This window comes from Falco rusticolus, chromosome Z, assembly GCF_015220075.1.
Source record: "Falco rusticolus isolate bFalRus1 chromosome Z, bFalRus1.pri, whole genome shotgun sequence".
In the NCBI taxonomy this organism is placed as follows: Eukaryota; Metazoa; Chordata; class Aves; order Falconiformes; family Falconidae; genus Falco; species Falco rusticolus.
Window position 1 is genome coordinate 62974249 of NC_051210.1, and position 27038 is coordinate 63001286.

Here is a 27038-nt window from a genome sequence, read left to right on the forward strand (position 1 = left end):
CGTAGCAGGTTCACAAGTTTTAAGCAGCAAAAGCATTAAAAAACCCCACAAACGCAGATCATTTACACAGCGATTTTAAGAGAACTTTCAAAATGCACAACAACACTCAAGAACTGATGCTGTGTTGGAGAACTTAACCTACAAAAGTAAGTAGAAGCAAAGCAAGAAGCACTGAATAAAATAGGCTAAGAACTGCCTGTATTGCAAACTACTCAGGTGCAGATCTACAGTTAAATGTGGTTAAAACAGAAAGGAGTCTCTAAGGCAAACCCGCTTCCCTGATCCTTATTTTTGAATTATCACAAGTTGTCTTTAAATGAAACCATGCCAAATTACTCATTCATATCCATACTGAAATTTTTTGAACCTCATTTAAAAAAAAAAAAAATCTTACTTAACTGGTCTACAGTTCATTTGTATAAATTCTATTAGATGTCATCCCACAGCAGCATTAAGGAGAAGATATGGGAAAATGCTTACAAATAAAAAGCATTACTTACTGAGTACTATGCAAAGACTGAATGGTCCCAGCTAGAAACCAATACTGCTGTACACTGATTCACAACAGAGTAGTGATTAATTTTATAAACTTAGTATGCTCAGAATTATTCTAAACAATAATTATATAAACCCAAAGATCATAAAATTAATGATTCAAATATATTATTTTGCCTTTGATTCCCCAAATGATTCAAAGTTTAGACATAAGTCACTTAATCTTGCATTTAATTTCAGAACTCCTGAGTGGAATATTAACACCTGTTCAGCAGTGCACAGCATCAAGAAAAACTACTGCTGTGAAGCAGCCAGTGCTAACAACAAAAGGTACGAAGACAAGGACAGGCTACGCTAAGTTGCTGAGGAAAGTTAATAAACCCTCAACAATTTTAACGTCGAGAAAATTCTTGACCTTCCATCTGCACATACAGCAAAATGCATAAACTTACCTGCTGACAATATCTAACCTCTCCTGCTAAAAATCCAGTTATCTCAAACATTATATAGCAGTAAGTTTCAGAGTCTACTTGTGTGTGGTAGATAAAGGAACTTCCTTCACAGTACAGACTAGCATGCATTACTTCCCTTTATTTTTACCTGTTATGTCTCAAACCAAAATCTCACCATTTATCTTCTGTATAACAAGTTTTAGTTTAATGTTTAATGTATCTGAGAAAACCTTTCTTAAAGCTGTAAGTTTTATAAAGTATTTTTAATGTTATTTTGCAATTAGTAATATTTCATTTTATTTTACATTGTACTACTTATTTAATTCTACTTGCGTTTCTAAAATTTCTCTAGTTTTTTTTTCTTCCTTCCCAAATTACTTCCTTCCCAAATCCGGTTCACTAAACAGTTCTCATACTAAGCACTGGAGCACTTCACTTTCATCCTTCTTGAAAGGAAACTCAAATGCCATTTCCTCCATTTTTCTTTTGCAACTAGTTTCTTAATCAATTGTCTGTTTAAGCAGGGCCATATGAAACATTCCATCATTACTTAAAGAAGAAAAAGTATCCTTAACATTAAACATTCCTTTTTCTAGTAGATCAGCAATACACCATATTTTGTTGTTTGGCCCTATCCTACCCTACAATTTTCCTACAGATTCACCTGTACCTCTGAATTACCCTTTGGAACTTAAAATATACTGGAACAATGCTAGATACTAGGAAGTTTTCTTTGAAAGTGATTTTTCTAATAGATGTTTCCTTCCTTGATGCCTCCAACAGCACTCCCAAAATACGTTACAGGCTAACATTTACAGAGGATGCACCTAAATCTGCCTTGACAAATACAAAACCAACTACCCAGGTACCTCTGCTTCTAAGGAGACAAATATACTTAAACTGCTTTTTCCCTCTTAAATTGGAGTTGATCTGCTTTTGGTTTTGTAGAGTGCTTTGTATTGTGAGTCAGAGAATCACAGGATGGGATAAGGTCTGGAGAAATTTGTACAGTTCTTCTAAAGGCATAGATTGCAACAGCAGCACGAAACAGTCAGGAAAGAAACAGTACAGCTTAAAAGGTAGAAATTAAATTTTTTTGCTAGGCTGTCCTTAAACCAGTAAAAGGCAGACCCTTTTTCACTCTGTACATAATAGCAAATGCTTGCTAGGAGGAGATTAATATGCCAACAGACCCACACCGCACCCCACCCACCAGCACCTTACAGTTACTTTCCTATTTCCATGCAAGTTCTCAGGAACATAGTTTGACCTTCCAACCAATTTAAGCGAAAGTTTCATATCTAAGAAAAGACAGACCCAAGACGACAAACCCGTCTGATAATCCGTCATCCTGACTGTTCTCTTCCTAGCCTAACACGCCTGACAGCTCCCTCTGCTATGATGGTACAAAAATGAACAGGGAGGAAAAGCGCCTCAGCAGAGCAGGGTCCAAATTTACATCCAGATTCCTGAGTCAGCATCCCCAAATTGAAACTCAATGTGAAGCCACCAGTTGCACAGTGCAGATGACAGGGTATCAGCACGAATACCTGCAGTGTTCTTCAGTACAGAAGATCAGACCGCACAGATCTCCAGTTTTGAAATCATCAGAAACACATGCAGCTGTAGCAGTGTCACATGAGAACATCAAAACAAAACAAATCTTCTCAATTGTAAGAGGTGTTTTTGTACTCTAAAAACACGCAAAACCCTCTTGTAGTGTAATCACCACCAAATGAAAATTAGTGTGGCAGATACAGCTGAGGTTTCCATATAAATCACTTTGCTCTCCTGAAGTCACTGAACAGGTAACACATTCCTGCGCTTTTAACAGCATCCCCTTATTTTTTCCTGCAGTGAGGCTCAGTTATGATGCAAGAAAGGATAGTGCATCATTTGTATCCACCAAAGAAGTAAGATTTGTCATTTCAAAACCCATGTCACGATTGTAAGTCACTTCACTTGTTCCCCCGTAACCTCATTCACAAGGGAGGTAGCCAAAGCCAAACACTGCCTAAGACAGAATTTTGAGCAAATGAACACTTACCAAATTCACCTTTTGTAAAAGGAAAATACTGCAGAGTTGTTCCATCTCCCTAGCCAGCTCATAAGCAAGTCAACAAGACTGCTCTGGTCACAGCTTCTCAAAGTCCCGGGTCATTCCTACAGCTGATTTCTTTTGCCTATTACTAGAAATACATGAAAACCAGAACTAGTACAGCCACCACGAGATAAAAAAAAAAAAAACAATGTATGAGTTGAAGTTTTATATAAGACAACCCTGAAATTAAAACACCTCTAGACAACATTGAAAAATTATTTCCTCATCCAACTCCAGATTCAGGACTTCACTTAATCAAAGCTGTTTCTGGTGTTCCTGTACCAGGTCTCCTCTTACTTTTACAAGCACGTCTTCAAGTTTTTCCTCTTGCTTACCTGTGCCTTCAAGCAGCGTTCAATATAAATCCTCTTCAAACACTAGTTTAGTGAGTTAAACTATTCAAAGCAAGATAGGTCTACTAGGCAGTTTTGTGTTACAAACTGAACATCTGCAGCACAGGAGATATAAAAAAGTGAATGGTGATCCTATATTCACCAGCCTGTGCTATTACAGCCAGCTAGAGATTTTTTGGGGTCTATTTTTTGTAATTTATTTTTTTTTTTGGTTAATGTAAGGAATTTGATTAAAGGTCAAAATAACAGAATTACAGTACAAACTGCAGGACACTTACTTGCTATATAACTAGATAAACTTCTATTTTCCTTAAAAGAATCCTGTAATGTAGTAACACCTTAAACATTTTAAAAAACCCTCAGACCATGGTTTTATGGTAGTCTGAGAGAAAAAGCAGGACATTACAGATCCTCTTTTGTAAGCCAGCTTTCTTTAGTAATAGCAGTTTACTTTCTTACGCTGTCTGGATTTTCTATTTCAGTTTTTGGTATTTTATTAAGAAATACCACAGTCAATACAGACATACCTCAATTTCATTTACTGGGAAAACAGCAACGTGTAAGAAACATTTTAGGTTTGTGGTAATTTTAAGCAACCCTACTCAAATTCATTGTGAAATTTCATCATTGATCATTTATGAAATTAACTTAGTTTTTTGGTTTCCTATTCTTTTTGCTATTTGGGCTGCGATATAAACATCCTCTCTAAAAACACTTTAGATACTAATGAGTAAGGAGATATTTTGACAATAAGAAAGTAGCTGACAGACTAACAGGCCTAAGATCAGCATAATTACAGACTTAACACTGATCAGGTTTAAGAGCTCTCTGCAACAGCTTGTCATTTCTCTTACATTACCCATAGTGTAGTTAATACAGCCACACATAGCCATCATCTGCCCCTCCTTTCCCACCCCTGCCTTCCCCTTTTCTCATCACCCTTGACACTCATACTCACCATACTTCTTCCTTCCCCTTAGTTCATGTTCAAGCTATTACCAATTCTCATGCAATACATGCCTACAGTTTACAACATCTGAGAATCTTCCTCTATTGCTTAATATCCTGCTCTGCTTTAGGTTCCCCTTCTTTCCACTGTCACCAGGCAGCTCTGCCAATCACCTTCCCATTAGGTCCAGTAACAACTAGAGCAACTGCCTTGCCTCTAGCCACATTCCTGTAGCTCCCAAAGCCAAAAAGAGCGATGCTCCTGAAATTCACCTTCTTGCAGCACCACCTGCCTGAGTCTGCCAGGGTCACCAGCTCCTAAGGAGAGGGGCTAGGCTGCAGATGAGTCCTGTTACTGAAAACACTCCCTTCCTTTGTTCCACCTACATTATATCTAACACACATTGTTTTCTTACTCCAATATTAAACAGCTTGGTTGTGTACGTACTACAAACTCTCTGGCATAGCAGTCATCTCTCTTAAATATCAATGCACAAGAACTGTTCCTGTCAATGAACAAACAAAAAAGATGTTCTTGGATATCTGGATAACTTATTCTTCCCATGTAAACTGCCCATATGCTTACAGCTCTGCTCACCTGAGAGGTCTTTTCTATTAAGTGACCTTGCAGGAACACAGGACTAAAACTAGCTGGGTCACCTTAAATCCATAATTAGTCACTTTCAGTTCTGCAGGGTCCATGTAAAAGCCACCTCAGAAGCCTCATCACACCCAGCACACTTTAACAAACATAAGACGTTCAGGAAAGGAACCTGAGAGCCATTAAAACCACGTGCAGCAGAAAATCAGGACAGATTAAGACCACTGCTGATGCTGTAGGCTGCTGCAGCACTAACAGGAAAAAGGTAGTGAAATATAGGTTTTATATGCCCCCTGACTTCATACAGAAACTAAATCCCAAAGGATAACAAAACTATATTTAATGAATTAAAAACCAGTATCACCTACTTGCTTTTATGCTTTGTCACTAAAACAAAATTACACAATCAAAATATCAGAAGGTTAGTTCAAGAAGAACAAAACCAAAAAGATGCCATTGGTAAGTTGGTAAGATAGTTCCTTTATGCAATGTGGCTATATAAAGAACACCACTACTCAGTTTTTCATAGCTGGAAAATACAAGCGTGAAGCCAATCAGGCCACATTACCAGTGCTGGACATATCAAGCCCATTGCTTATGAATTTTTTTCTCTTTCCCAAAAAGTACGGTTTTCTAAACATCTTAAAGTCAAGGGTCAATAACAGAATTCTCTTCAGTAAACACAGAATCACAGAGTAATTCAGGTTGGAAGGGACCTCAGCAGGTCACACTTCTGAAAGGCACAAAAAAAACCCTCAAAACCAAACAGGGAATGAAGCAAAAGGAAGAACAAGTAACAAACTCACCATGGACTTGATTGATTTCTGAATTCTGAGAAAGAATTTCATCTGCTAATTTCTGGGCAGTTGGCAAAACTTCTGTGTGGTGCACTGTGATCAAATACTGTACAAATTTTTGTAGTTGGTCTCTGTTCATTTGAAAGAGTGTCTCTGAAATGGGAAGATGCAGTTTGACCTGATCTGGCTTGCGGATCCGGTATAAAGAAAGTGCCACAACGTGGGCACAGTAAAATATGTCCTTGTTTCCACAGCTACAGGTCACTGAGGTAATCTTGCAACGATCAAAGCTGATAGCTACATTGCAAACAGTTTCTGGCTCCGATTGCATTGCAGGCTCTGTCACTGTGCCACTCAAGTGGAAACCTGTGCAGGAAAAAAACCAAAAGAGAACTTAATATAAATAAAATACTGTATCTCCTTATCAAGAATCTTTCCTTAATAAAGTAAAAGACATCATCTATTTCTGAGAAATAGTATTTTAAAGGACTTGGTTTAATTACAAATATGATTAGCCCTTTCTTTCATATGTACACTTTTTTGTCTCCAACAAAATCAAAAGGGGGGCAAAATCCTAGCTTACAAGCCTTCTTTGCCATTCTATCACAACATTCCTGGAAGTCTGATAGTAAGAAAAACATTTATTTGGTAAACGATAGCTGCAGAAGCAGAGCTGCATCCAATTAAGACCAATGTGGAACTCCTGGTACCTCAGCAGGTTGGCAGCAGTTTTCCAAACCCCACCAACCAGGAAGCCTGCGGCACCTACCAGCAAATTTAACCATTCTCTCAGTAAGTATGAAGGAAGTAGTGCACTCTAGTGGCACAAACCCAGGTCCCAACCCTGCCACTGACTCACTGACACAAATCACTTCACCTCTTCGATGGCACCTCTCCAACCACTGAGTTCACATTAAAGCTCACCTTCACCCAAGGGATACGGTATGACAGCTATGTTTGTGTAGCTCTTTGGAGATGGAAACTGCTGCAGTTTCCAATACACTGGATGTCAGATTTATAATACTGAATGAGACACATGTGCACTATTTCAGAAGTCTGCATTATGGTCCTGTTCTCCATTCAGCATAGTAAAGCACAAAGCAAAAGAGCTTGTTGGTTTTTGTTTGGTTTTCTGGTTTGGGTTTTTTGTATTGTAAGAAGATATGGAGTACTGCAAGAAAGATGTTTGCTTCAGCAAAGACGCCTTAGTTGACACCAAGCCCTGTTGAACCAGGGTCTCAAACTCTGAAGATAAGGCCTAAGCCCACCTCTGTTTGTGCACCACGAAGTCCCAGGTTTGGCTCTGAACACCTTATTACTGAATAGCAGAATGTGGGGGTTTCTTCCTGATTTTATGTAAGAATGACCTTGATCGTTGGCTCAAGCATTAAGTTAGAGGCACAGATACAGGGCAATACAACCAACTTTCATATGCCATACCAGGATTAAACTCGAACATATAGCACATAAAAAGTCTGGGATGGACACTACAAGGTGTTATGCATTAACTACTCATAATGGAAATACTATAAAACCACACCCCCTCAAAGTCAAAAACTTTTTGGTATTGTTTAAATACCAGAAGAGTGTACTGTAGGCAGCAGTATCACATGAAAATTAAGTGGAAAAAGAATACATACATAAATCTAGTCCAAAATATTGTATCTCCCTTTTTTTTAAAAACGCTCAAGTTACAGGAAACAGAGGAAGATCTCTCATTTTTTCCATTTATTTATACTGTACATTACAGAGCAGGTTTTGCAGTCAGCATCATTGTTTGGATTACATTCAAGGGCAGGTACACTGATACTCTACTCTGAAGAAGGTCATACGCACACACTAACGTCAACTTTGCAAGAAGATGCTTACCCGTTAAAGTAGTTAAGAGCCAAGGCTGAAGAGGCAGTAAGCTGTAAAGTGCACAGAGAGGAAGGGGGGTGGACTAACAGGCCCAGGAATACATGGTATTCTTGTTCTTGTCTCCACTCGACACTTGCACGGAAAGGGGAGTGCAATTGCCCCTTACAGCATGAGCTCCTCCCTCTGTGTTTCCCTTTGCTTTTTAGGTAGTCATGGCATGCTCCTGTAAGTGCCTCCTCTCAAAAAGAGAGGCTTTGTTAAAACTTAGCCATCTCTATTTCAGTTTAATTCTCAGTACGTGTAAGTTGAATTGGTGGTCCCAAAGAAACTGCAGGGGAGATTTCTCTCCTTGATGTCCCTTTCCTCTAAAGCATACATAAAATTATTGTCTCTCATCTGTGAGTTGAGGAAAAGCCTAACACTTGGACACTGAAAGGGCATTATCCCACTCCTTGCTACTCTCAGTAACTACCTGAGCCCCTATTAATTCCAACAGAAAAAGGCCCAGTGATAGATTTTCTACTAAACAGATTTTAAAAAAATAAAAAGCCCTACCATCTACTCCAACAGTATCACTTCTGATTTGTCAGTATATAATTCAAGTACTCAAAAAGTTAAAATCTTCCTGGAAAGATGAATGTCTCCAGAAATATTCCGAGTTAACAGCAGGCCTGCCTTTAAGTACTGCACTGTTCAGATGCAAACACGGCTCACTGCATCCCCTCCCTCTCCACTGCCATTTTCTGAGAATTCACATTACAAGCAGCAACATTTACAAACACAGATCCTGGTCCAAACAATTACAACAGCAGTACCATCAAATCACCTAACGTACCCTTCTTAAATTACAGAGGGCTTAAACAGAAACATCAGCTGCTCTTGCAGGCTAAAATGTAGCAGCTCTGTATTAACTATGCTGCAATGATGGACTACACCCGCTAACTGTGAAAGACTGTTCTCCGCTTTTTCTGTTTTTGAAGAAGAAAGAATTTGTTGTTAGGACATACAATCTTCAAAAAGGTTTCCATACGCTACAGAAAACAACTGGGGAAGTTTCAGCTCAGAAGCCCTGCCAGGCCTGTCACAATTTAACCTACCAGACATCAAATGCCACCTTCTCTATTGCTACCAGCACTGCAGAGTACTCAGCCGGGAAGGCTGGTCCCCTCCCAAAGACACAGCCTTAACCTCTTTTAACCTAACCTTAACCTAATCATTTAATATTCTCCAAATAAAGTATGAAAAGTTAGGACCAGGTAAAAATGCAGCATAGTGTGCTTTGCTAGGAAGCTTTCACCGACAGTAATTTATAGCCTGCCGAGGACAGAGGCATTACATGCTCCTGGAAGAAGGCAAAAGGAACCACCTGTGTGGGGACTCAGTGACATTTCAGTAACAGATCTGAAGGAGAATAAAACCTGCAAGCCCTCACTACAAATAGGTATTCCCCTTCAAAGGGAAAATTCCCCTTTTACTCAAAGTTACAAACCTTGCTGCAAATACTTATCCATTAAAAAAACCCAAACAAATTAAAAAACCCAACCAAGAATACTAACATTTCACTTTTAAATGAAAAAGCTCATTTGTCATTACCTAAAAACAATGAAAGAATTGCAGGCAGAAAACTATGATCGCTACAGAAACTATTTATAGAGCAGGCATGTCTCACCTTTTCCCTTCAGCTGCTGCCATTCGGTAGGTTTTACTGTTTTCAAACCAGCATGTGACCAGTAATTCAAGCTCTGCTGACACGTTCAATGTGCAGAGGCTTTGCATTCTGCAAAAATGTGTTTAGAAAAGCAGTTGTGGCATTAAGACAATGCCTCAAATGAAGCTCTTTTACATAGTGATTTGGCTTCTGTTGAAGGTTCACCTCAAAGACCACAAGAATTATTTAACAGCCAAAAACCAGTGTTTTCAACTGCCGTACTTCTGGAAGGGGACTGAGCCAAGATGTCATGAGGAAGAAGATATTAAGAAGTCAGTGAATTTTACAAAGCAATTTTTGCCAGAATCTGTTTAACAGCATCCAATCCACTAACTAAAAACATTTTCAAACTGTAAAGCTGCCCGATACATGAAAATTCACATCACCACATATTTGCCCACGTAAGTATGTATGTTTGTCATAAAAAGTAAGTACTTTAGAATAAAGAAACTTTGAAATGTAAGGTACTGAAGAAAAGAAACAACAGTAGCATGTGGAGAAGCAGCAACAGGATGGCTTTTAGTTACTCAAGTCAAAAGTTCTAAAACAGTGAATTCCACTAATCCAGTGGATTAAGCAGCAAAGCTACTGCACTAAATAAGCAGCATTAATGACATCTCACATGCTTAATTCATTTCTACTGTCTCCCAGTGTTACAGAGCATCTTCCTCAATATACACAAATAGACTTGAAGACACATTTTAGAAAGATACGGGCCAAAATGAACGAAAACTATCAGAACAAGAAGCTATGTAAAGTGTTGGGGGTGGGGATTATGCTGACTTAACATGGTGGTGTGGTTCAAGGAAATAAAACAAGTACAATATAACTTCTGAATTAACTGTGAATAGTAATTCAATCCAAAATGTTAGACCACTGGTTTATTTTCTCTCAGTAATTTAAACTTCACAATTCTAAGATGCTCCTTTAGGCACATAAGAAAAATATAAAGAAAAAAATCGCTCATTCAAGGGGAGCTGCACTGATTTGTCATTCAGTCATCAATACAGCAAGCTATTCTGGAGTGAACTTTGAAAAAAACAGTTCTTTCTCAAACTTTTTTGCTGTCCATTCAAAATTACGAAAAATACGCTATCAAAACAAACACACGACAAACTTAAAAAATGGCAAGCTATTCTGATGAACATACAGTAACAGTATTTTAAGAAAAGGGATTAAAAAATGCAAACCTGCTCTGCATATATTAAAGATATATCTATGCTGTCTAGTGGTTATGAAAAAAACCCTCACTAGGTTCACACCTGCAATTGAAAGCTTTGAAATGCAACCATACATCACCACTGGGTATTACTTTTATGTTTTCTTTAAAGGATAAACATCAGAACTGGATTACATAAATACCGTAAAACTTAAAAAATTGTGCTTCTGAATAGCTTTCTGCTACGTACCTTTTTGAGAACACCATGCATGGCTCATTCACTATGCACACAAAATTAGGAAATATACTACCAACTATATTTGGAAGATGGATGTTTCCTTAATATTAATCCACTGACCGACCCACTGACCCTTTTCCCAAGTAGTTTACAAGACCTATATATACACCCCTAGCCAGGAAAACGCATAAGCTGTTCTACATTCACAGAATAAGAGACCAGCAAAGGGGGTTACTTATAGAGAAGAAAGATGGAAGAGCTTGCTCTGGGAGATGGGGAATCTTCAGTGTGTAAGACCTATGCAGGTAACCTCACACTGGTAACCAGAATCATATCCTCTACCTTTAACAGTCATTTAAATTAACTTGCAGGCCTACCAGCTAAGATTTGTTCAGACTACTATATTAGTTGGCAAACACATCATCACTGCAAAAAGTGAAAAACTCCTCCGCTTCATCGTGCCTAAAGAGCATCAAGAAGAAATGCTTACGGAAAGTAGATTCCAACTATGCCCATTAGCTACTTCTTCACAACTTAGATCAGTGGCTGCATTTTCTTTTCCCCCAAGACAAGCGAAAGTCTAAACCATGTTTATCTCATTCAAATTTTGCCTTTTGAGAATGGTTTTCTTTCAAGATGGCAAAGTAGTAGCCTACATTCAATTCTGTCTGAACTTTGGAACACTCTAAAAACAGATCGACAACACACTTTGAAATTATTATGAAGTCAAAACTTTGCATGCCACCACCACTCAGCCTGAAGCTAATGTTAACAGCCTACTTATAAACCAGAGGAAACACTGATTTAAAATGGAAAATACCCTTGAACATGCCAGTACAAAGGTAATAAGAATGAGTGGGAAAAAGATATTAATGAACAAAGGCAGCACATAGATTGTTTACAGTGTATAATGGATGCAGAGGGTATAGAAGAGCTTGTGTTTTGAGAGCACTGCCACCTTGAAAAAAAATTGGCCTTACCATGTACACAAACACTAACAGAGGACCCGTCACAAGGACCTGGATTTCACAACTCCTTTTCACGAAGGCAGTAGTCAAGATTTGATATTTTGGGACTTTTGCAAGCAAGAGAGAAAGGGGAAGGAGCATTAAGTAACTCCACGCACACATGCCACTGACAACTTGAAAGTTCACTACCGCTAGCACATGACCAAGAACGTGTATGCTATAATGGTGAGAGCACTAATCACCTGAACAGCAAGATTTATTTGTCCCAGCACTGTGAATTCAACAGTTGCATTCACAAAAAAAAACAGCTTCCAGGACTTCCACCAAGAGCCCAAATCTTCAAGTCTGAGACTGTTCAGCTAATTACATTTATTACATGAAGGCTTCCACTAACACCTCAAACCAAGCTTGATCACATCTCTGCTGCTCAAAAGCGGCTGGTTAACACTGTAGTCCAAGCAGAGGACATGAACAACTGTGGATGGGATATATACATCCATCCAGACTACTCTTCCCTAAAGAAAAGGTAAGGCTGTTCAGACAGCCAATAACAGCAAAATGCCTTCCCCTGCCTAACAGCCATGTAAGAACCCAACTGTTTTAAAACAGATGCAGGCTTCAGCAGCTCATGTTGTCTGGAGGTGGGGGCGCTGAACAAAACATGTACCCCATGAGCATGGCCCCAAGGGTTCCTCAAGGTTTCGCTGCTATCCCTGTGGTTAAACAACTCTCAATCCACCCCACTGGAACCCCATATAAACTACAGAATGACATTTTCACCAGCACTGCTCACAACCTCAGATCACATGTCTGCAAAACCTGAAAGTCATCTGCACTCCAACTCATTTAACATGGATATAATCAAGCCCATTTTAGGCATTTGTAGCACTAGCTTTGTAGGCAAAGCAAAAGCAGCAAAATCTTGGCATAAACAGCACAGACGTTAAAAAATGCCTTCTAAACAGCAGTAACAAAGAACCCTACCTCTGGCACAGTGATGCTCAAATTATGATCTAGGATGCTACGGCAAATTATGCTTATGGCTCCAAGAGCAGAAGCAGGCAAACACAGTTTAACTGTTTTAAAGTTTTTTAACACAGTGCCAACCATTTGCTGTAAGTGTGAATGATGATGGACTCCTGTCAGGCCAAGGCGGCTAGCAATCTATGGCTGCAGGTCACCCTTTATCAGGTATACAGATGTATGTACCCGAGAGAGTACATATAACTTTATATAGTTATATACACCCAGCCTTTTTGTTGCCTGTTTATTGGGTTTTTTTAAAAGGGCATCAGTTTGCTCCTCTATGGTAAGAGTTTAACAGCTGCTCTCTCAGTTCAATACATTGTAAGACCACCAGTAAACAAAATAAAAAAGAAATCCCAATGTGAGCCTGGAAACCCAGAAGCTGATGCGTGAAAAAGTACAGTTCACCACGAGAGACCAGTAGGCAAATTTGTTTACATATATATATATGGCAATTTTTCTAATAATATATCCCACAGAGATCATGTGACAGCTATTAAAAAAACATATCAGGAATGCTAAATTAAATCATAAAAATGCTTCGCAGAATGTGAGCAAATTAACATTTTACGACTTATGACACATGGAATGTAGTAAGCCTCAAACTTTGGAGAGAGGCTTAATAGGTTATCTGAGCTGAGGGAAACTGGCTGGATCCACCATACAGCAGTTTGCTGCAGCAGAAGTGTGAAATAGGAGTCATCAAAACTACAACAGTGCTGAAGAGAAACTGGAAGTAAATTCAAAACTAAGGGTAAGGAAAAAAGGGTAATTAATATTCAAGAAAGTTTCTAGAAGTGCAACTACTCCAAAATAATTGAGCTTTTAATTAACTATGCTGTCCAGACCATCCAGCTAATGTACTAAAATGTTTATAGGTCAATTGTAAAAGAATATAAATGTAGGCCAGCATCAGGCTCAAGTTTACATTCAGCCATAACAAAGGCAGGAAACAAGAAGGTAAACCAGATTACTAATCTACATTTAAATTTTGATAAACAAGGGCCTGTGAACTTCACAGGCCCTTCTTCTATGCAACGGGAAGAGACTGAGACAGCAGGATACGCACACAGTCTACAAAGATCTGCATCCCAGGAACATGCTGCAAGGATCTGCACCCCAGGAACATGCAGAGGTGCCCAAGAGCAAAGACTGATTACAACCAGTCTCCAGAGGATCACTGCAAAGACATTTGTTGCTAGCCTTCAAGGAGGAATTCACTCTGCTCTGGTGAGCAGAAGCTGGCATCCCTCCTGCAGGAAGCAGACAGCAGATTCATCCCACAGCCCAAGCTATCCACCTCCCAAGGTGATGTCATTTCAGCTTTTACTGCTACTTAATTTTCACATTACATTTGTGCAATAAATTATTTTTACTTGCTACAGTACAAGTATAGATATCACAAATGGGAAAGTGACTGCAAATAAGGAAGAGCAACAAAACCGAACGCAGATTAAGCCTCCTGCTTTCATTAACATACACTTAAAGCAATACAACAACAAATAGGCTCCTCTTACATTCATGAAAGTTAAATATTTACAGACTATCAGTTGTTTTAAGCAACTTAGAAGATGCCTTGCCTGTCAGATAGAATATGGTTATTTTTTGAAGTTACTATTTACATTCTTATTGCTAACACAAATTTTCTGTATTGCATGCCTACAGTTAAAGGCTTAGCGTCAACTAAGAATCACCTGTCTCCACAAAAAAGGAAGTAACAGAAACTAAATCATCTGAGACTGAAGAACACCTCTAGCAAAACATGCTCATTTTTAAGGGAGGCAAAGAGAGGAAGAATCTAGTCTAACCAATTTTTTGTTGTTGTTTCGAAATGTCCCTCCACCAGTCCAGCCACATCTCTGCTTTTTTCACACTCTTACTGCTGCTACCACTGCTACCCAGCTATCCCTTGCTTACCCCACACAGGCTTATCTGCTTCATTTCATTGTCTTAGGTTAAGGTTCATCTTCGACTTAATTTGTACAGCAAATACAAATACAGCATATCATTAGTAGTTGCTGTCTACATGGCTTTTCAAAGACAAACTGATTACAACTAAGACAGGCCACAGAACAGCACAGAACTTCATGACGAGACGGGTGAAAGCAAGAAGGAAAAATCTTTAAAAAACTACATCCTGCTTGACCCTCAACACTGCTCTGTCATCAGGAAAAACTGGTTTCTCATCCTCTTGGATAAGGGCTTGATCAAACTCACACTATTTTTTTACTGGGAAGTGGATAAAATCCTAAGGAGGAAGACAACAGCAATCACCAATATAAACTTGGGAAGAGATTTTAAAAAGATTAGAAAATGACTACTTCCTGAAAAGAGGATGTGTCTACATTTCCACAGCCATACTTATAGTCTGGGACAACCCAGAACAGGATGTCTGAAACACAGGCATCCTGCAGTAAAAGGTATTTAGGTCATTCCAACAACACAAAATATTTAACTGATTAAGTAATTTAACATTGCACTGAAACAGTTCAAGTTTAAGCTATGCGAAACAAGCCATTGTAATTTTATGCTAAATTGACCTTCCATCAGGAAATGTTATACTTGGCTTAAAAGAGGAAACTGCCCCTCCCATTTCCATTACTAGTTGTGGAATAGTTTTCTTTTGTTGGAAAAGGAGAGGAAAAAATGAAAAGGTATCAATGCTGTACTTGTGCCAAGTGAAAAATGGCATTAAAACTCCCAGAAAACAGGGGAAACCCTTTCTTTATGGCCATGATTCTGTTCTTCCATTTGTATGCTAAATATTCATAAAGATTTAATCCTTCACATTTACCAAATGGTTTTATTACTTTATCTTTTCAACAAATGTTTGTGCATTACTGCAAGAGTCAGGATGTTCACTAAACTGTTTTACTCATAATCAAAGTGGAAGTAAAAAAGAGAAAAAGAGGCTTTTAAATGTAGAAAAAACAGTTACTACATAGGACTTTGGGAGGGGCTCTGTTGATTTTCGGTAGTAAATTTTACAAGATAAATGTTTTCAGCAACTTCCTCTGGTCACCAGAGCACTACAAGGAATTCCAGCAAAAATAATGAAGTATGATGTAGTATTTCCTGACAAAGCAGCAGATAAAAAGCCACTAAAACCATAGTGTTGAAAGAGTTCCAGGTTGAAAGTCTAAAAAGCCACCATCACAACTGAGTCACCCTTGCACGGCTGAAGCATCTTCTTTCTAGCTGTCCAGGGCCAACTGCAGCGGAGCTGCAAACGAAGAATGGAATCCCAAGAAACTATAATAGTAACAATGAAACTGTTGGAGGGAAAAAAAAAAAAAAAAAGGTCATGCAAAGGTCACACATCAGAATATCCTGGATGACACTGGCACACAGCCTAAACCCACACAAGTAGAGATACTCTATGAACCTTGTGGTTCACAGTTTTTCCATACTTAAGTGTTGCCAGGCTAGACTAATCACTTCTCGCTGTTGCAATTACTACTTGACGAAAACAAATCAATATACAGTTCATGGCTAGTGCACCCCATCATCAAAACTATATGCTAAGAACTCCCGTACTATTAACTCCACCATATAGACATGCACCACCTCCCCAGATACGGGATGCAAAATTAATAGGCTTCATGTAAGAAAAATGGATTTTCAAAGGCACAGATGATTTTGAGTGTAACTTACTCACATTATCTTTTCATATTTATGATACAAGTATCTGTTAGTTCAAACCAAAACATTATTTATGTTCCCAGGCCCTGATTTCTGGGAGCTCTGTGCACAGAAAGCACTTGGAATAAGTAAGGGTAGGTGTATGCTGGTGGGGGAGCCTGATGTATGTTCTTCTAAGCCAATGTCAGCACATTCAGAGCACACTGCTGCTCCTCAAACACTGCAGGTAAGAGTAATATGCAATTTTCTTAAAGAAGGTAATAAAGGATCTCACCCCTTCCTCTAAAGCCACACAGTAACTCTCCTTAAATGAGCAAGGCATACCATTCTTCCTTGCCAGAGCCAAGAAATTCTTAGGAATATCTACCTCTAACCTGCGGCACCCAGAAGTTTAACAAGCTATAGTTATTCTGACTATTAATCTGATTCCAGATTGCATGTTAACACAAAATGTGTTAACCAAGCCTCTATTAATACGCATGGGGTTGAACAATAAAATGCAACCTGAGATTATTTTTTTTTAATTTAGGTGTGTCACAAACTAAGTAAAAGCTTTCCAGACAACACAGAAAGAGTGAAAAGTTTGGAAAGGCAGGCAGAAGAAGAAAAAGATGGAACTATATAATCAAGGAAGCAAAACTTTCAGGATCATTTAAACAACCGATTAATCAACCAAAGGAAGGAGGACAAATTATACAGCTAAACAGAATCTAACTTGTCGTTTAGACTTATTAAGCAAGTTACTGGAATTCAGCATGCTGTGGTTTGGCCTCCAGACCAGGTTTTACAGTACCTAAGCCATTAGACTGAGCACCCCAACTAAAAGCACGTCTGGTAACATAAAACATTTCCAACTTTCAGTGATGAGCCAAAGAACACCTTACAACTACTTTTTGACAGAGGAAAAGGAAACAATTACAAAACCACCATCATTTACTCCACTTTTACTGAAAGTGTGCTGTGGGGAGACACAAAAACAAGGAGACAGAAGAGAAAAGCCTCAAGGATGGAGAATCTATTTACCAGCAAGCCAAGCAACACTGCTCTCAAGCACTGATGAAGTAACTCTCTCCCTTCCAGATCCCTGCATTCCCTTGCCATTTATGTTTGGGCTTCAGCTTCTGGTAACCTATCTATACTACAACTATTAGCATCTGTGGTAAATTGGTAGGTGGTGTACTTGTGGAAGCATGGTAAATGACTCATTTTGTTAGCTTTGGTTGCCTACTATAGTCAAGGGTTAGGCCTGCTGACGAACATGAAACCCAGCCCACAAGACCAAGTACGCTGCTGACTGATTTTGTGTCTCAAGGTTGTTTGTCAATTTTACTTATCTCAAACTAGACATCGGCTTTGTAGCAGTACTAAGCCTAGTTTCTGATACAGGTCTCATGCCTGCAGGGCTACCTTTTGTAATAAGAAAAGGTTCTCTGTCTGTGGTCTTAATTATTATCATATCCTACATAAACATAATTGGGAGGGTGGAAAAAAGGAAGACCATTGCAAGTTCTTGAAGAAAAAACAAGTTTATACTCATTCTCACACAGATGCAGTTAAAGACAGAGGGTGCCCTTTGCTGGCAGAAAAGCTGAGCAGGAATCATGCCTCTAACATCAGTTGTTGATATTATCACTAATGGTTAAAGATTTTTTTTTCTGTCTTAGATTAAGATTAAATTCAGTGATGTACTGGACAATTACATCCTACTATTGTCACCTGCCTAAGGTTGTGTTGTCATGGTGCACTTAAATAGCAAGATAGAGACATTACGTATAAGTCAGTTTTCAGATACTTTTAATGAAGGAACATTTCTGAGCTCTTGGCGGTAGAAAAGATACTCAGATTGAGAAACTTGCTAGTATTTGAAGTAGTTTTGTATCACAACAAGAAAAGCAGAAACAGAACAGAGTTAAATTCTGTATCTAGCCTCTGTTACAATGATGAACCGTAAATTGAAAACTGTGCCTTTGACTTTTAACACTCTCAATATCTCAAGTCTCAAAATCAACTGAAATATTTCAAAGTCAGGCCCCTGACATAGACTATTGATTTCTTTTCTTTATACTTTAAATGGCTGAAAATAAATTTAAAAGCATCTGGAAAGAACAATCTCAGTCTTGTCCCCTATAACAACATTCCCATCCCTTTTCACAGATCTCCCCTGCTTTCTTTCAGAATAATCTGAAGGAAGCAGCTGAGTACTATGACAGAGTTGTCCACTTTTTAAAATTAAAATGACTCCCAAAAAAACATCCATCCATACCTCTTCAGTCAAATGGGAAGGTAAAGGACTGCTTAACTAGCATCATGCTTTCAGGATGTCAACTATGATTTAGGTTATTTTTACCTCTCGGGAAATGGTTTAAATAGATAATTCACTGTACCATGACAGATTAGACTATGTAAACAAGGATTACTATTCCCTACATCTGCTTTTTCCTGTATACTTAGCCAAACGGGAGGCTTACTCCTCTGATAAGGAGACAAATACCAGGAGCTGCATTTCCTTAGAAATCTGCCTCTCCTCTCTGTAGTCTGGATCTCTGGATTAAAGTGTGACAGATGTCCACATGATGCCTCCCCTGCCCTTCTTAAACTCTTCAGCATGTCTTATAAGTTCAGATTCACAAACCTAGTCTGGTCCTAAAAAGCAACGATGATGTTTTAAAGTCAAATGGTGTCACTTTCCTACATAAATATTTAAACATCAGACCAACTACATTCAAAATACTTTAAAACACAGAATAATATTAGTAACAAACCTGGAATACCCCAAGCTTGTTGGCCCCTGCTTACTCAGCAAGAAAACTCCCTAGTTCCCACCTCTCTCAAGCCAATGTCCATGAGATGTGTGAGTGCCAGATTCAGTTGCTAGCTGAATCTTCCAGTCTGTAAGGATCAACAAGCATCCTCACACACTCTGAAAGGGGATGAGGGAAAACATTGCTCACCTTTTTAGTGCCAATTTTCATGTATACTCTTGCTTGGTTTTGTTTCATCTGTTGGATGCACACAAGAAAGAGACGACATCCACCACCTCAGAAGAGGCACTGAAACCTATTAAACATCCCACTCCTGCAATGCGCATTTCACACGCCTGCTTGTCCGTTCACAGCAATAATTCCTCAGTTTGAATACAAAGTAACAGATGAGCATCCCTCTTTATGATTTTACCCCCAAGAGCTCAGAAATGTTGCTCCATTAAAAGCCCATCTCAGCACATCCTGCTGGCTTTGGTTGCTGGAACGCTCTACCCCCTCCCCAATCCCCTCTGGTCTCTCATGCACTATAGAGCTCAAATTAGCTATTCATTACATGAGAAGAAGTCTCACATAGAGCAGCACCCTGCTGCTAAAGACTGCTACTTTACATCGCAATTTCACAACTACAGCATCTGCTACCTTACTAATATGTATATTTAATGCCGCTGCATAACGTGCAGAATTATATGCTATTCATTGCCTGTTTGTTCAGATATCATGTACTCTTAAGTAGCATTATTCCCTTTGAAAAACAATGTACTTTTTATCAGGCCATCTCCCTGGTGTTCCTTGTAACAGAGACCCAAATGAGCAGCTTGTAGACTTCCAGACCAAAAAAACCCAGGACTCAGGGCGAGATAACCAAACATGGCAAGCTTCTGGCCTGCAACTACCAATATAAAATCTATTTTATTTCCTGGGTCTTACTTCCCAGTCTATAGTTTTACATTGTTTTGATATGAAGGGAAGTGGAAAGGGAAACTTGACAACCGGTGGGAAACTTACTGCAGGCCACTCTTCCCAGTGGAAATATAAATGCCTGTATTAGAGCAGTGGCCTTTTTAACAGATTTTATGCTTTCTACTAGAGGACATTCAAAGCAGTAATATTAAGGTTTTTTACATGCAGTTATTATCATTTTGTTCACAACACTAAACTACCTCAGAGGAAAGAAATCAAAGTTTTGAACTACAGAAACAAGCAATTTGGAGTCAAGTGTTGGACCAGTACACGTAAGACGTTTCATATCCTTTAGGAAGGACTTCAATATGCTACTATGCCAAATGTTGTGTTAAGACTGCATCACCCACCCTCCCTACACCTAAGTCAAGGAAAGCTGATTATTAGCATGGCTGTTCCAGGTAGCAAAATGATTGGCCAACTCGTCTAAAAGGCAGTGAGCACTAGCATGTAAGGTTCCTAGCTCGGGTTGCAACTGGAATTACATACTTCCAAAGCAGCCCAAGTAAAGGTAATGAATGTAGTACTCTGCATTACTGAAGTGATGCCCTCTGGGGAGCACTGCTTTAAATCTGCAAGCAATAAGCTCTCTATTGGAGGGCAAATGTAATGCAAGGCAAAGGAGATTCCCATATACTTAGCTAAAACAAGCTTTATTTCAACTAGACACTCAGGAATATGCAGGCAGACATTTGCTCCAGAATTAGTTTTCAGATCATTTTGATGTTAGGAAGATTTGTGGGCTATGACAATACTGAAGTACCCCCACAGGCTGCTTTAGAATGTTAGGAATAAAACCCCAACTCATTCGTTCTTGTTTCAAGCTACAAGCAGATCTAAGGAGCAAGAAATGGCAGAAACAGCCCTTGCTGGCCAGATCAAGCCTCAGTCTAGTCTTCCCCTACCTGCTATGAGCATGTGATAGTCAAATAGCCCATTGTTTGGACATGAAAGGATGCCCAAGGCTTTCCTATCCCTGCTTGCTTTATTTACACAGCAGACAAGCCTCACTCCCAAGGACCAAAGCACTCCAGTAGACTGGGCCTTTCTGCTCACCCAACACACATTGGCTGCTCTGATGCGCAACCCAAAGGCAGCCCTAAGAATTTTGCAAAGCAGAGCAATACCGCATTCCCTGACAGCTTAGAAAAGTCAGCAGGCTGAAATAGGTTACTGCGGGCTATGCACTGCTGATCAAAGTATGGACTGCAGATGCTGCGAAGACTGTACCAGGGAGGAACTGCAGCAGGAAAGACCAACATCCTGCCCCTTACACATATATACAGAGCTTGTATGCAATCAGAACAACAGGAAAATTACTAGTTAATCTTCTCCATTTTGAGTGTGCTTAAGACATTCTATAAAACAAGAATAATAATTTAATCCTTTTTGTGTGTGCGCGCTGTTACAGGAATATACAAGTTTTTTCTTTTTAAAGCAGTAAACTATTCAAACATCACATCAATATCCCTCAAGATGAGGCAATGGCGACCCTATCAGTAACGAAGGACCACCACAACTATTAAACTCTATTAAGACTATGAGAGCAAGCAGAGTAGTTTCTCAAAAGAATTATACCAGATTCAGAACAAAAAAATAATTTGTTTCTTCTACTGCAGGCATATTTAACAAAGACAACCCCCTTGTAGTCCACATGAAGAGAAACACCCTGAAAACCAAAATCATAAGGCAGAACCAAGATTCTTCCAAAAAAGCTAATATATTTTTATTTTTTATTTATCTACATAAAATTTGTGAAGTAGAAATTGGAACTGTTACACTCTAGTTTTGCAAATTTAATATGCTCTTAAAATATTCCTGCCAGAGATAAAACTGGTCAGAAAAAAAAGAACCTACTTTCTTTTTAAGAGTAAGTATGCCAGAGTCCACCCATCTTGTTTTGAAAGGTGATGTTTGCTTTTTGCATGAGAGGGCAATGCAAATTCCTAATCTTCTAGACCATGAAAAACAAGACAGCTGAAGAAACCACCTTTTAAAGCATGATAATACTTCATTTCTGGAAACATCTAAACAAACCCACAACTGTCTAGTTGGCCAGGATATTTAAGAGAAGTAGACTGAAGAGGCAGTACAGAGGTTGTCTTCCAAATAAATGAAGACTGGAAAAGCCACACGCGTATTTCTATTTCAGGGATTTTGTTTGTAATCTACCTGTCCCTGCAACCTTCTTGTTTACTACATTTGGAAAGGGAATTTTCATATGAACTCATGGGTTGGTTTTTTTTGTAGTGAAACAAAATACTTCTGAGGACATCTGTAGGATCTATTACTTGATAGCCACTTAATTACAGCAAGAGAAGGAATAGTACTTTAAGGTTGTTCTACCATCTGGCCAGTCCAAAACAAATATTACTTATAGTTATTCTTTCAGAGTTAATATTGAAATCAGAGAAGTTATTGAAAACGAACTACTTTACAATTTCTTCGTGCCTGATTACCTGTTAGGTGACAAACTTTTTTTAATTATTTTTATTTAGAGCTCCTGGGCTGGTACTCTCCATTAACAAAACCTTTCTTGAAAGCAGAGGCAACTTCCCTTCTTACTGTTCTGTAAGGGTAAGAAAGAGACAGAAAATCACTGTAATCTCACCAAGTACCTGTGCCTCCACCTACCTAATGAAGTTTGTTTTGCTTGGTTTTCCCCAGGACTCAAAGGCACAGCTGTATGGAAGTTGCTCACTCCAACATGTGGATGCTGCACACCACTAATCCACTTCATCACTTCAAAGGGCAGAGGAAAAGCTTCCAACACACCAGAAGCAGTGTGCTAATGTTTGCAGCAGTGGAGTATTATTCATATTCATAATCCATAAAAACAATCTGCACTGGCAGTGGGGAAAGTTATTTCTCCCTCTATGATGGATGGCACAGGGTGGTGTTGAGGAAGTGCAGTAAAGGCACAGTGCAAAGGCTGAGTGGGCTCAGCCAGCGGCAAGGCTGACAGCCCTACTTGAGGAATGCCTCTGTGTGTGACACCTGGCTTTTCCAGCCCCAAAGAAAAATCAGGCTGCAGTTGCCAAAAAATGCTTCCTATCTGCAGCACTCTGAAAAGCTTAAGTTTGTATGTAAAATGCTTTCAGGGTAAACTGACCCCCTGAGACAAGACTGATGTCTAACACCGTTAGAAGGTCAACTCCAAATGAAGAGTAGGAAAAGAGCCCATGCTGCTGCTCAGGGAAGAGCAAGCAGCACACCCCGTGACTAATGTCTGCTCCAAGGAAGAGCAGTGCACGAGAGACTGGCAGTCTAGACAGGATGGGGTGTAGGGTGGTGGTGGTCGTAGGGTCCATCTTGTTTGCTACAACTGTTTCACAATGACAACTTTCCCCACATCAAAAGCAGGGGGAGGGAGGGGAACATGCAGGCAGCCTTGCAGGAAGAGCAACCACATTTTTTCATAAAGAAAGAAGTCTGCCACCATTTATTAATGATACTCAGTTCATGTGTTAGAAAAGGTTATTTTACTGCTTAATAGCTCAAGGATCGTATTTTCCCATAGCTGTGTCACAAAGACCTGGATCCAGTTTATTATCTACCAATACATTTGATGCTGGCTAAGTTGATGCTAAGAATCTTCCAGCCTAGCCTATAGCCTACTTTTAGGAACTAGGCAAAACTACTATGCTGACTATTTTAATGCACCTTGGTAAACAATTACCCAACAGATTAAAAATATACAAAGAACAGCGGAGTACCCTGGGCATCCATACTCTGCAGTAAAACTGTTTCTTCTTCCCTTAACATTAGCTCTCCAGTCATACAGCAGCTAGCCAAATGTCTCAAGTTTGAGCCTTTCAGGTAGGAGGATGGAATGGAGTAAGGGTGAGGAACGGACCTATTAGAAAATTTAAACCTTGTGAAACCAGAAGTTACTTGAAACAGTATTTAACAGTTGTTTAAAATATGCATAACTAGGTTTGGAACAGTTATGCTGATTTAGAGCACAAGCACATCTGCTTATGTGTAAGTAAATACAGTCTGACAGCAATTTGGATCATCGATCAGAAAGAATCAACTGCAAGTTTAATAAGCATTATTTGTATTCTGTGTAATAGTCTATTTGTTCTTTCAAGCCTCTGCAGTGATAACACATTAAAATCTTCCACTGTATACTAAATCTAAGGTACCTAAGCAAAGCATGGCATATTCCAGTTGGATGCTTCCCAAACCATATCGCTCAACTTCTTAAATATTACTGCCATCTGGCTACTAGGCTTTGTTTACCAAACAGTAGCTGCGCTCACATTTCTACAGCAGCTGTAGTAAAAAAATTCAAGTAATGTCATTTGGTTAAGTTACAATTCACGTTAAAAAAACGGAAAACTAAAACGATTTATCAAACCAGTTACTACCGTAGTTAGAAAAATCAAATATATATAGCTTTGTGCTTTGCTCTCTTTCCTATTTCAGTGCTTCAGTGTTCCTCATTTGCCATCTACACTATCACAGGAAAAAAGTTAGTGAGGAATGTGTTTGAGTGAAATCAGTAGTCTTGCTTGTATTATCTGTAATTCCCTTCTGGATAAGTACTGGTGCTATAGAAGTATGACACTGAAATGCTGTTATACTAGTATCTCGGGTTGTTCTTAGGGTAAATGGCAAATCACACAATCCTCTCAAAGAGACCCCCAAAACAAGCTGTTGAGAGGCTTAAAGCTATGGCAGATTCTAAGGGCTCTTCCCAGTGTCTGGGCCACACTAAATAAAATAAATATTTCAATTATGACTACTCTGAAACAATGCACAATGAAAGCTGGGGAAGTCCTGGGAGCAGTGGGAATATTTAAATTGGAAAAGAGCCTGTGGGAGTTTTTCCTATTCCTAATTACAGTACATTGTATTAATCAGGCCTGGAAACCACAAACCCAAGGCTCTTTGTAACCCATTTGTCACAGCAGCACAAAACACACTTAAGGTCAAACAGGTGAAGAAGCATTCTCAGCAGCTTACTGTGTCAGTACCTTGTAAGTGTATGGCATATAGAGGAATTCCAATCTTGAAAAAAAGGCTGTGGCCTCAGACAGCAGATAAATGCCACACAAAAGCCAGTGACGTATAATTACAGGAGTTTTTGGGGGTGGGGTGGGTGTGTGTTGTGGTTTTTTTCCCTCTGAAAGTTCTGCTGTGCTTAAAACCTCACCTAAAGTTCCATCCAGATACCTACTCATTTCAATACTCAAATAATGAGATATGAAAGAATCTAGCAGTTGCTTAAAATATGCACAACTAGAATTGAAATAGTTGTACCAATTTGAAGCAAAAGCACATGTGTTTGTGTGCAAGAAGATACAGCCTGACAGCAATTTGGATCAACTACCAGAATCAACTGCAAACTTAATAAGCTATGGGATAATTAACAAGCACTGTTTGTACTTATGTCAATATGTTGAGCTATGTGCTGTTGGCCCAAGTTTTCCACTAGCAACTCTCTGCAAGTTTGGTACATGCATATGCATTCCTTGTGGCAGTCACAGCTCATTCCTAGATCTGAATGAAGACTGCAGACTGATAAAACACTTCACAGTCCAGAACAGCTCTGCAGGATGATTTTGCAGACACTATAATAGAAAAGAAGGGTCTCTTTGTTCTCATCCATACAGCAGAATTTTATGTCCTACCGTTTGTTCACATGTTGATGTTTTAGAAAGAATTTCGTACATTTGCAAGCATTAACTAGGCTTTTACTTCTGTTTCTCCTCTCTCTGGAGCTGGATTACCCCATTCCGTGTAAGTGATATATTCACTTCACGGTCCACCGTGACTGACAAAGGTACAGCAAGAATATGGCCAAGTTTTAGCCCGAGCTGACTCAAGTGCTTTACACAAGATTTCAGGCTGTAAGAGCAGCTTCCTCTTGCTAGGGATCAAAACAAAAAGGAAAATTAAAAAAAAAAAAAACCACCATACATATTTGATCCATAAACAATCAAAAAACCCAACAGTCCCCAATTATAAGAAAATCATTCAATACATATGGAAATCAATGAGTCTATAAAGTAAAATACGTTCACAAATGCGTAACTTTTCTGACACTTGCAGGATCATTAGGGGTTATATATGAACCATCTACTAGGCCCAAAAGAGATACTGAGAAGATAAGTATTTTCTCTTCCCATTTTACACTAAACTGCTTTCAGAAGATCATCTAATAAGAAAAGGAACCACATTAGCTCTCCTCAAATATTTTAATAACATTGTGTTTTTCATCCCTAAGATAAAATAAACCCTCATATAAAAGATTCAAGTAACAAAATATTAATGAACAGTAATAACATGATCCTGAGATTTTACGATACAGCTTAGCCCCTGAGTATTTGAAGGTGACCACTGCTTCCTTCTCCCATCTAGCTGGGAAACTTAAAGCAGGATTGTGCTTTAGATAAACAAAACCAATACAGGTTATACAGCAGAACATGCCATGCAAATCTCCGAACAGGTAAGTAACAAAAAAACCAGTGAACAATTAAAGGCTGCTTTTCAATTTCTAAAGTTTGAACAAATTCAAGAATTACGTATTCCTTTCTCTGATGCAGACCAATGAGCGAGCAGACAAAAAATACAGGTAAGAGACAAAGAAGACAAGATAGAAGAACTGCAACACCAAATTACTACTCTAACTCCACTTATCTCCTAGAGAAAACATCTACTACTGCAGCGCTTGCTTCAGAAACACTGCAGTCTTTCAAGAGATTAATTTCAGATGCTACAAGCACAGCTGACACAGAAGAATAGTACTGAAGTACCAAATTTAGTTTAACTTCTTTTTGGAAAGAGACAGAAAAGAAGAATGCATTACCTTGTATAAAGACATACTGGTTTTTGATACTGCCTTCTATCTTCCACCCTGACCTTTCATGTGTTTCTTTTATCTGGTAAATCTGATAATGACAGAGAGTTGGCACTGACGCACTAAGTGTTCTTCCTGCTTCTATAGCATATACTTACAT

The 27038-nt window shown here is 38.9% G+C and overlaps 1 protein-coding gene across 3 annotated transcripts in view; it reads right to left on the reverse strand.

Moving 5' to 3' along the window:
• Nucleotides 1–27038, reverse strand: part of ZSWIM6 (zinc finger SWIM-type containing 6) — a 112322-nt gene that overhangs the window by 43767 nt on the left and 41517 nt on the right. For 2 of the 3 annotated variants that reach the window (XM_037373412.1, XM_037373411.1), the window contains exon 2: nucleotides 5757–6113. In XM_037373412.1, the coding sequence (XP_037229309.1) occupies nucleotides 5757–6113 (357 nt within the window). Of the gene's footprint in view, nucleotides 1–5756; nucleotides 6114–11869; nucleotides 11872–26122; nucleotides 26133–27038 lie in introns of those variants that run through there. The other variant, XM_037373413.1, reaches the window with a different exon arrangement.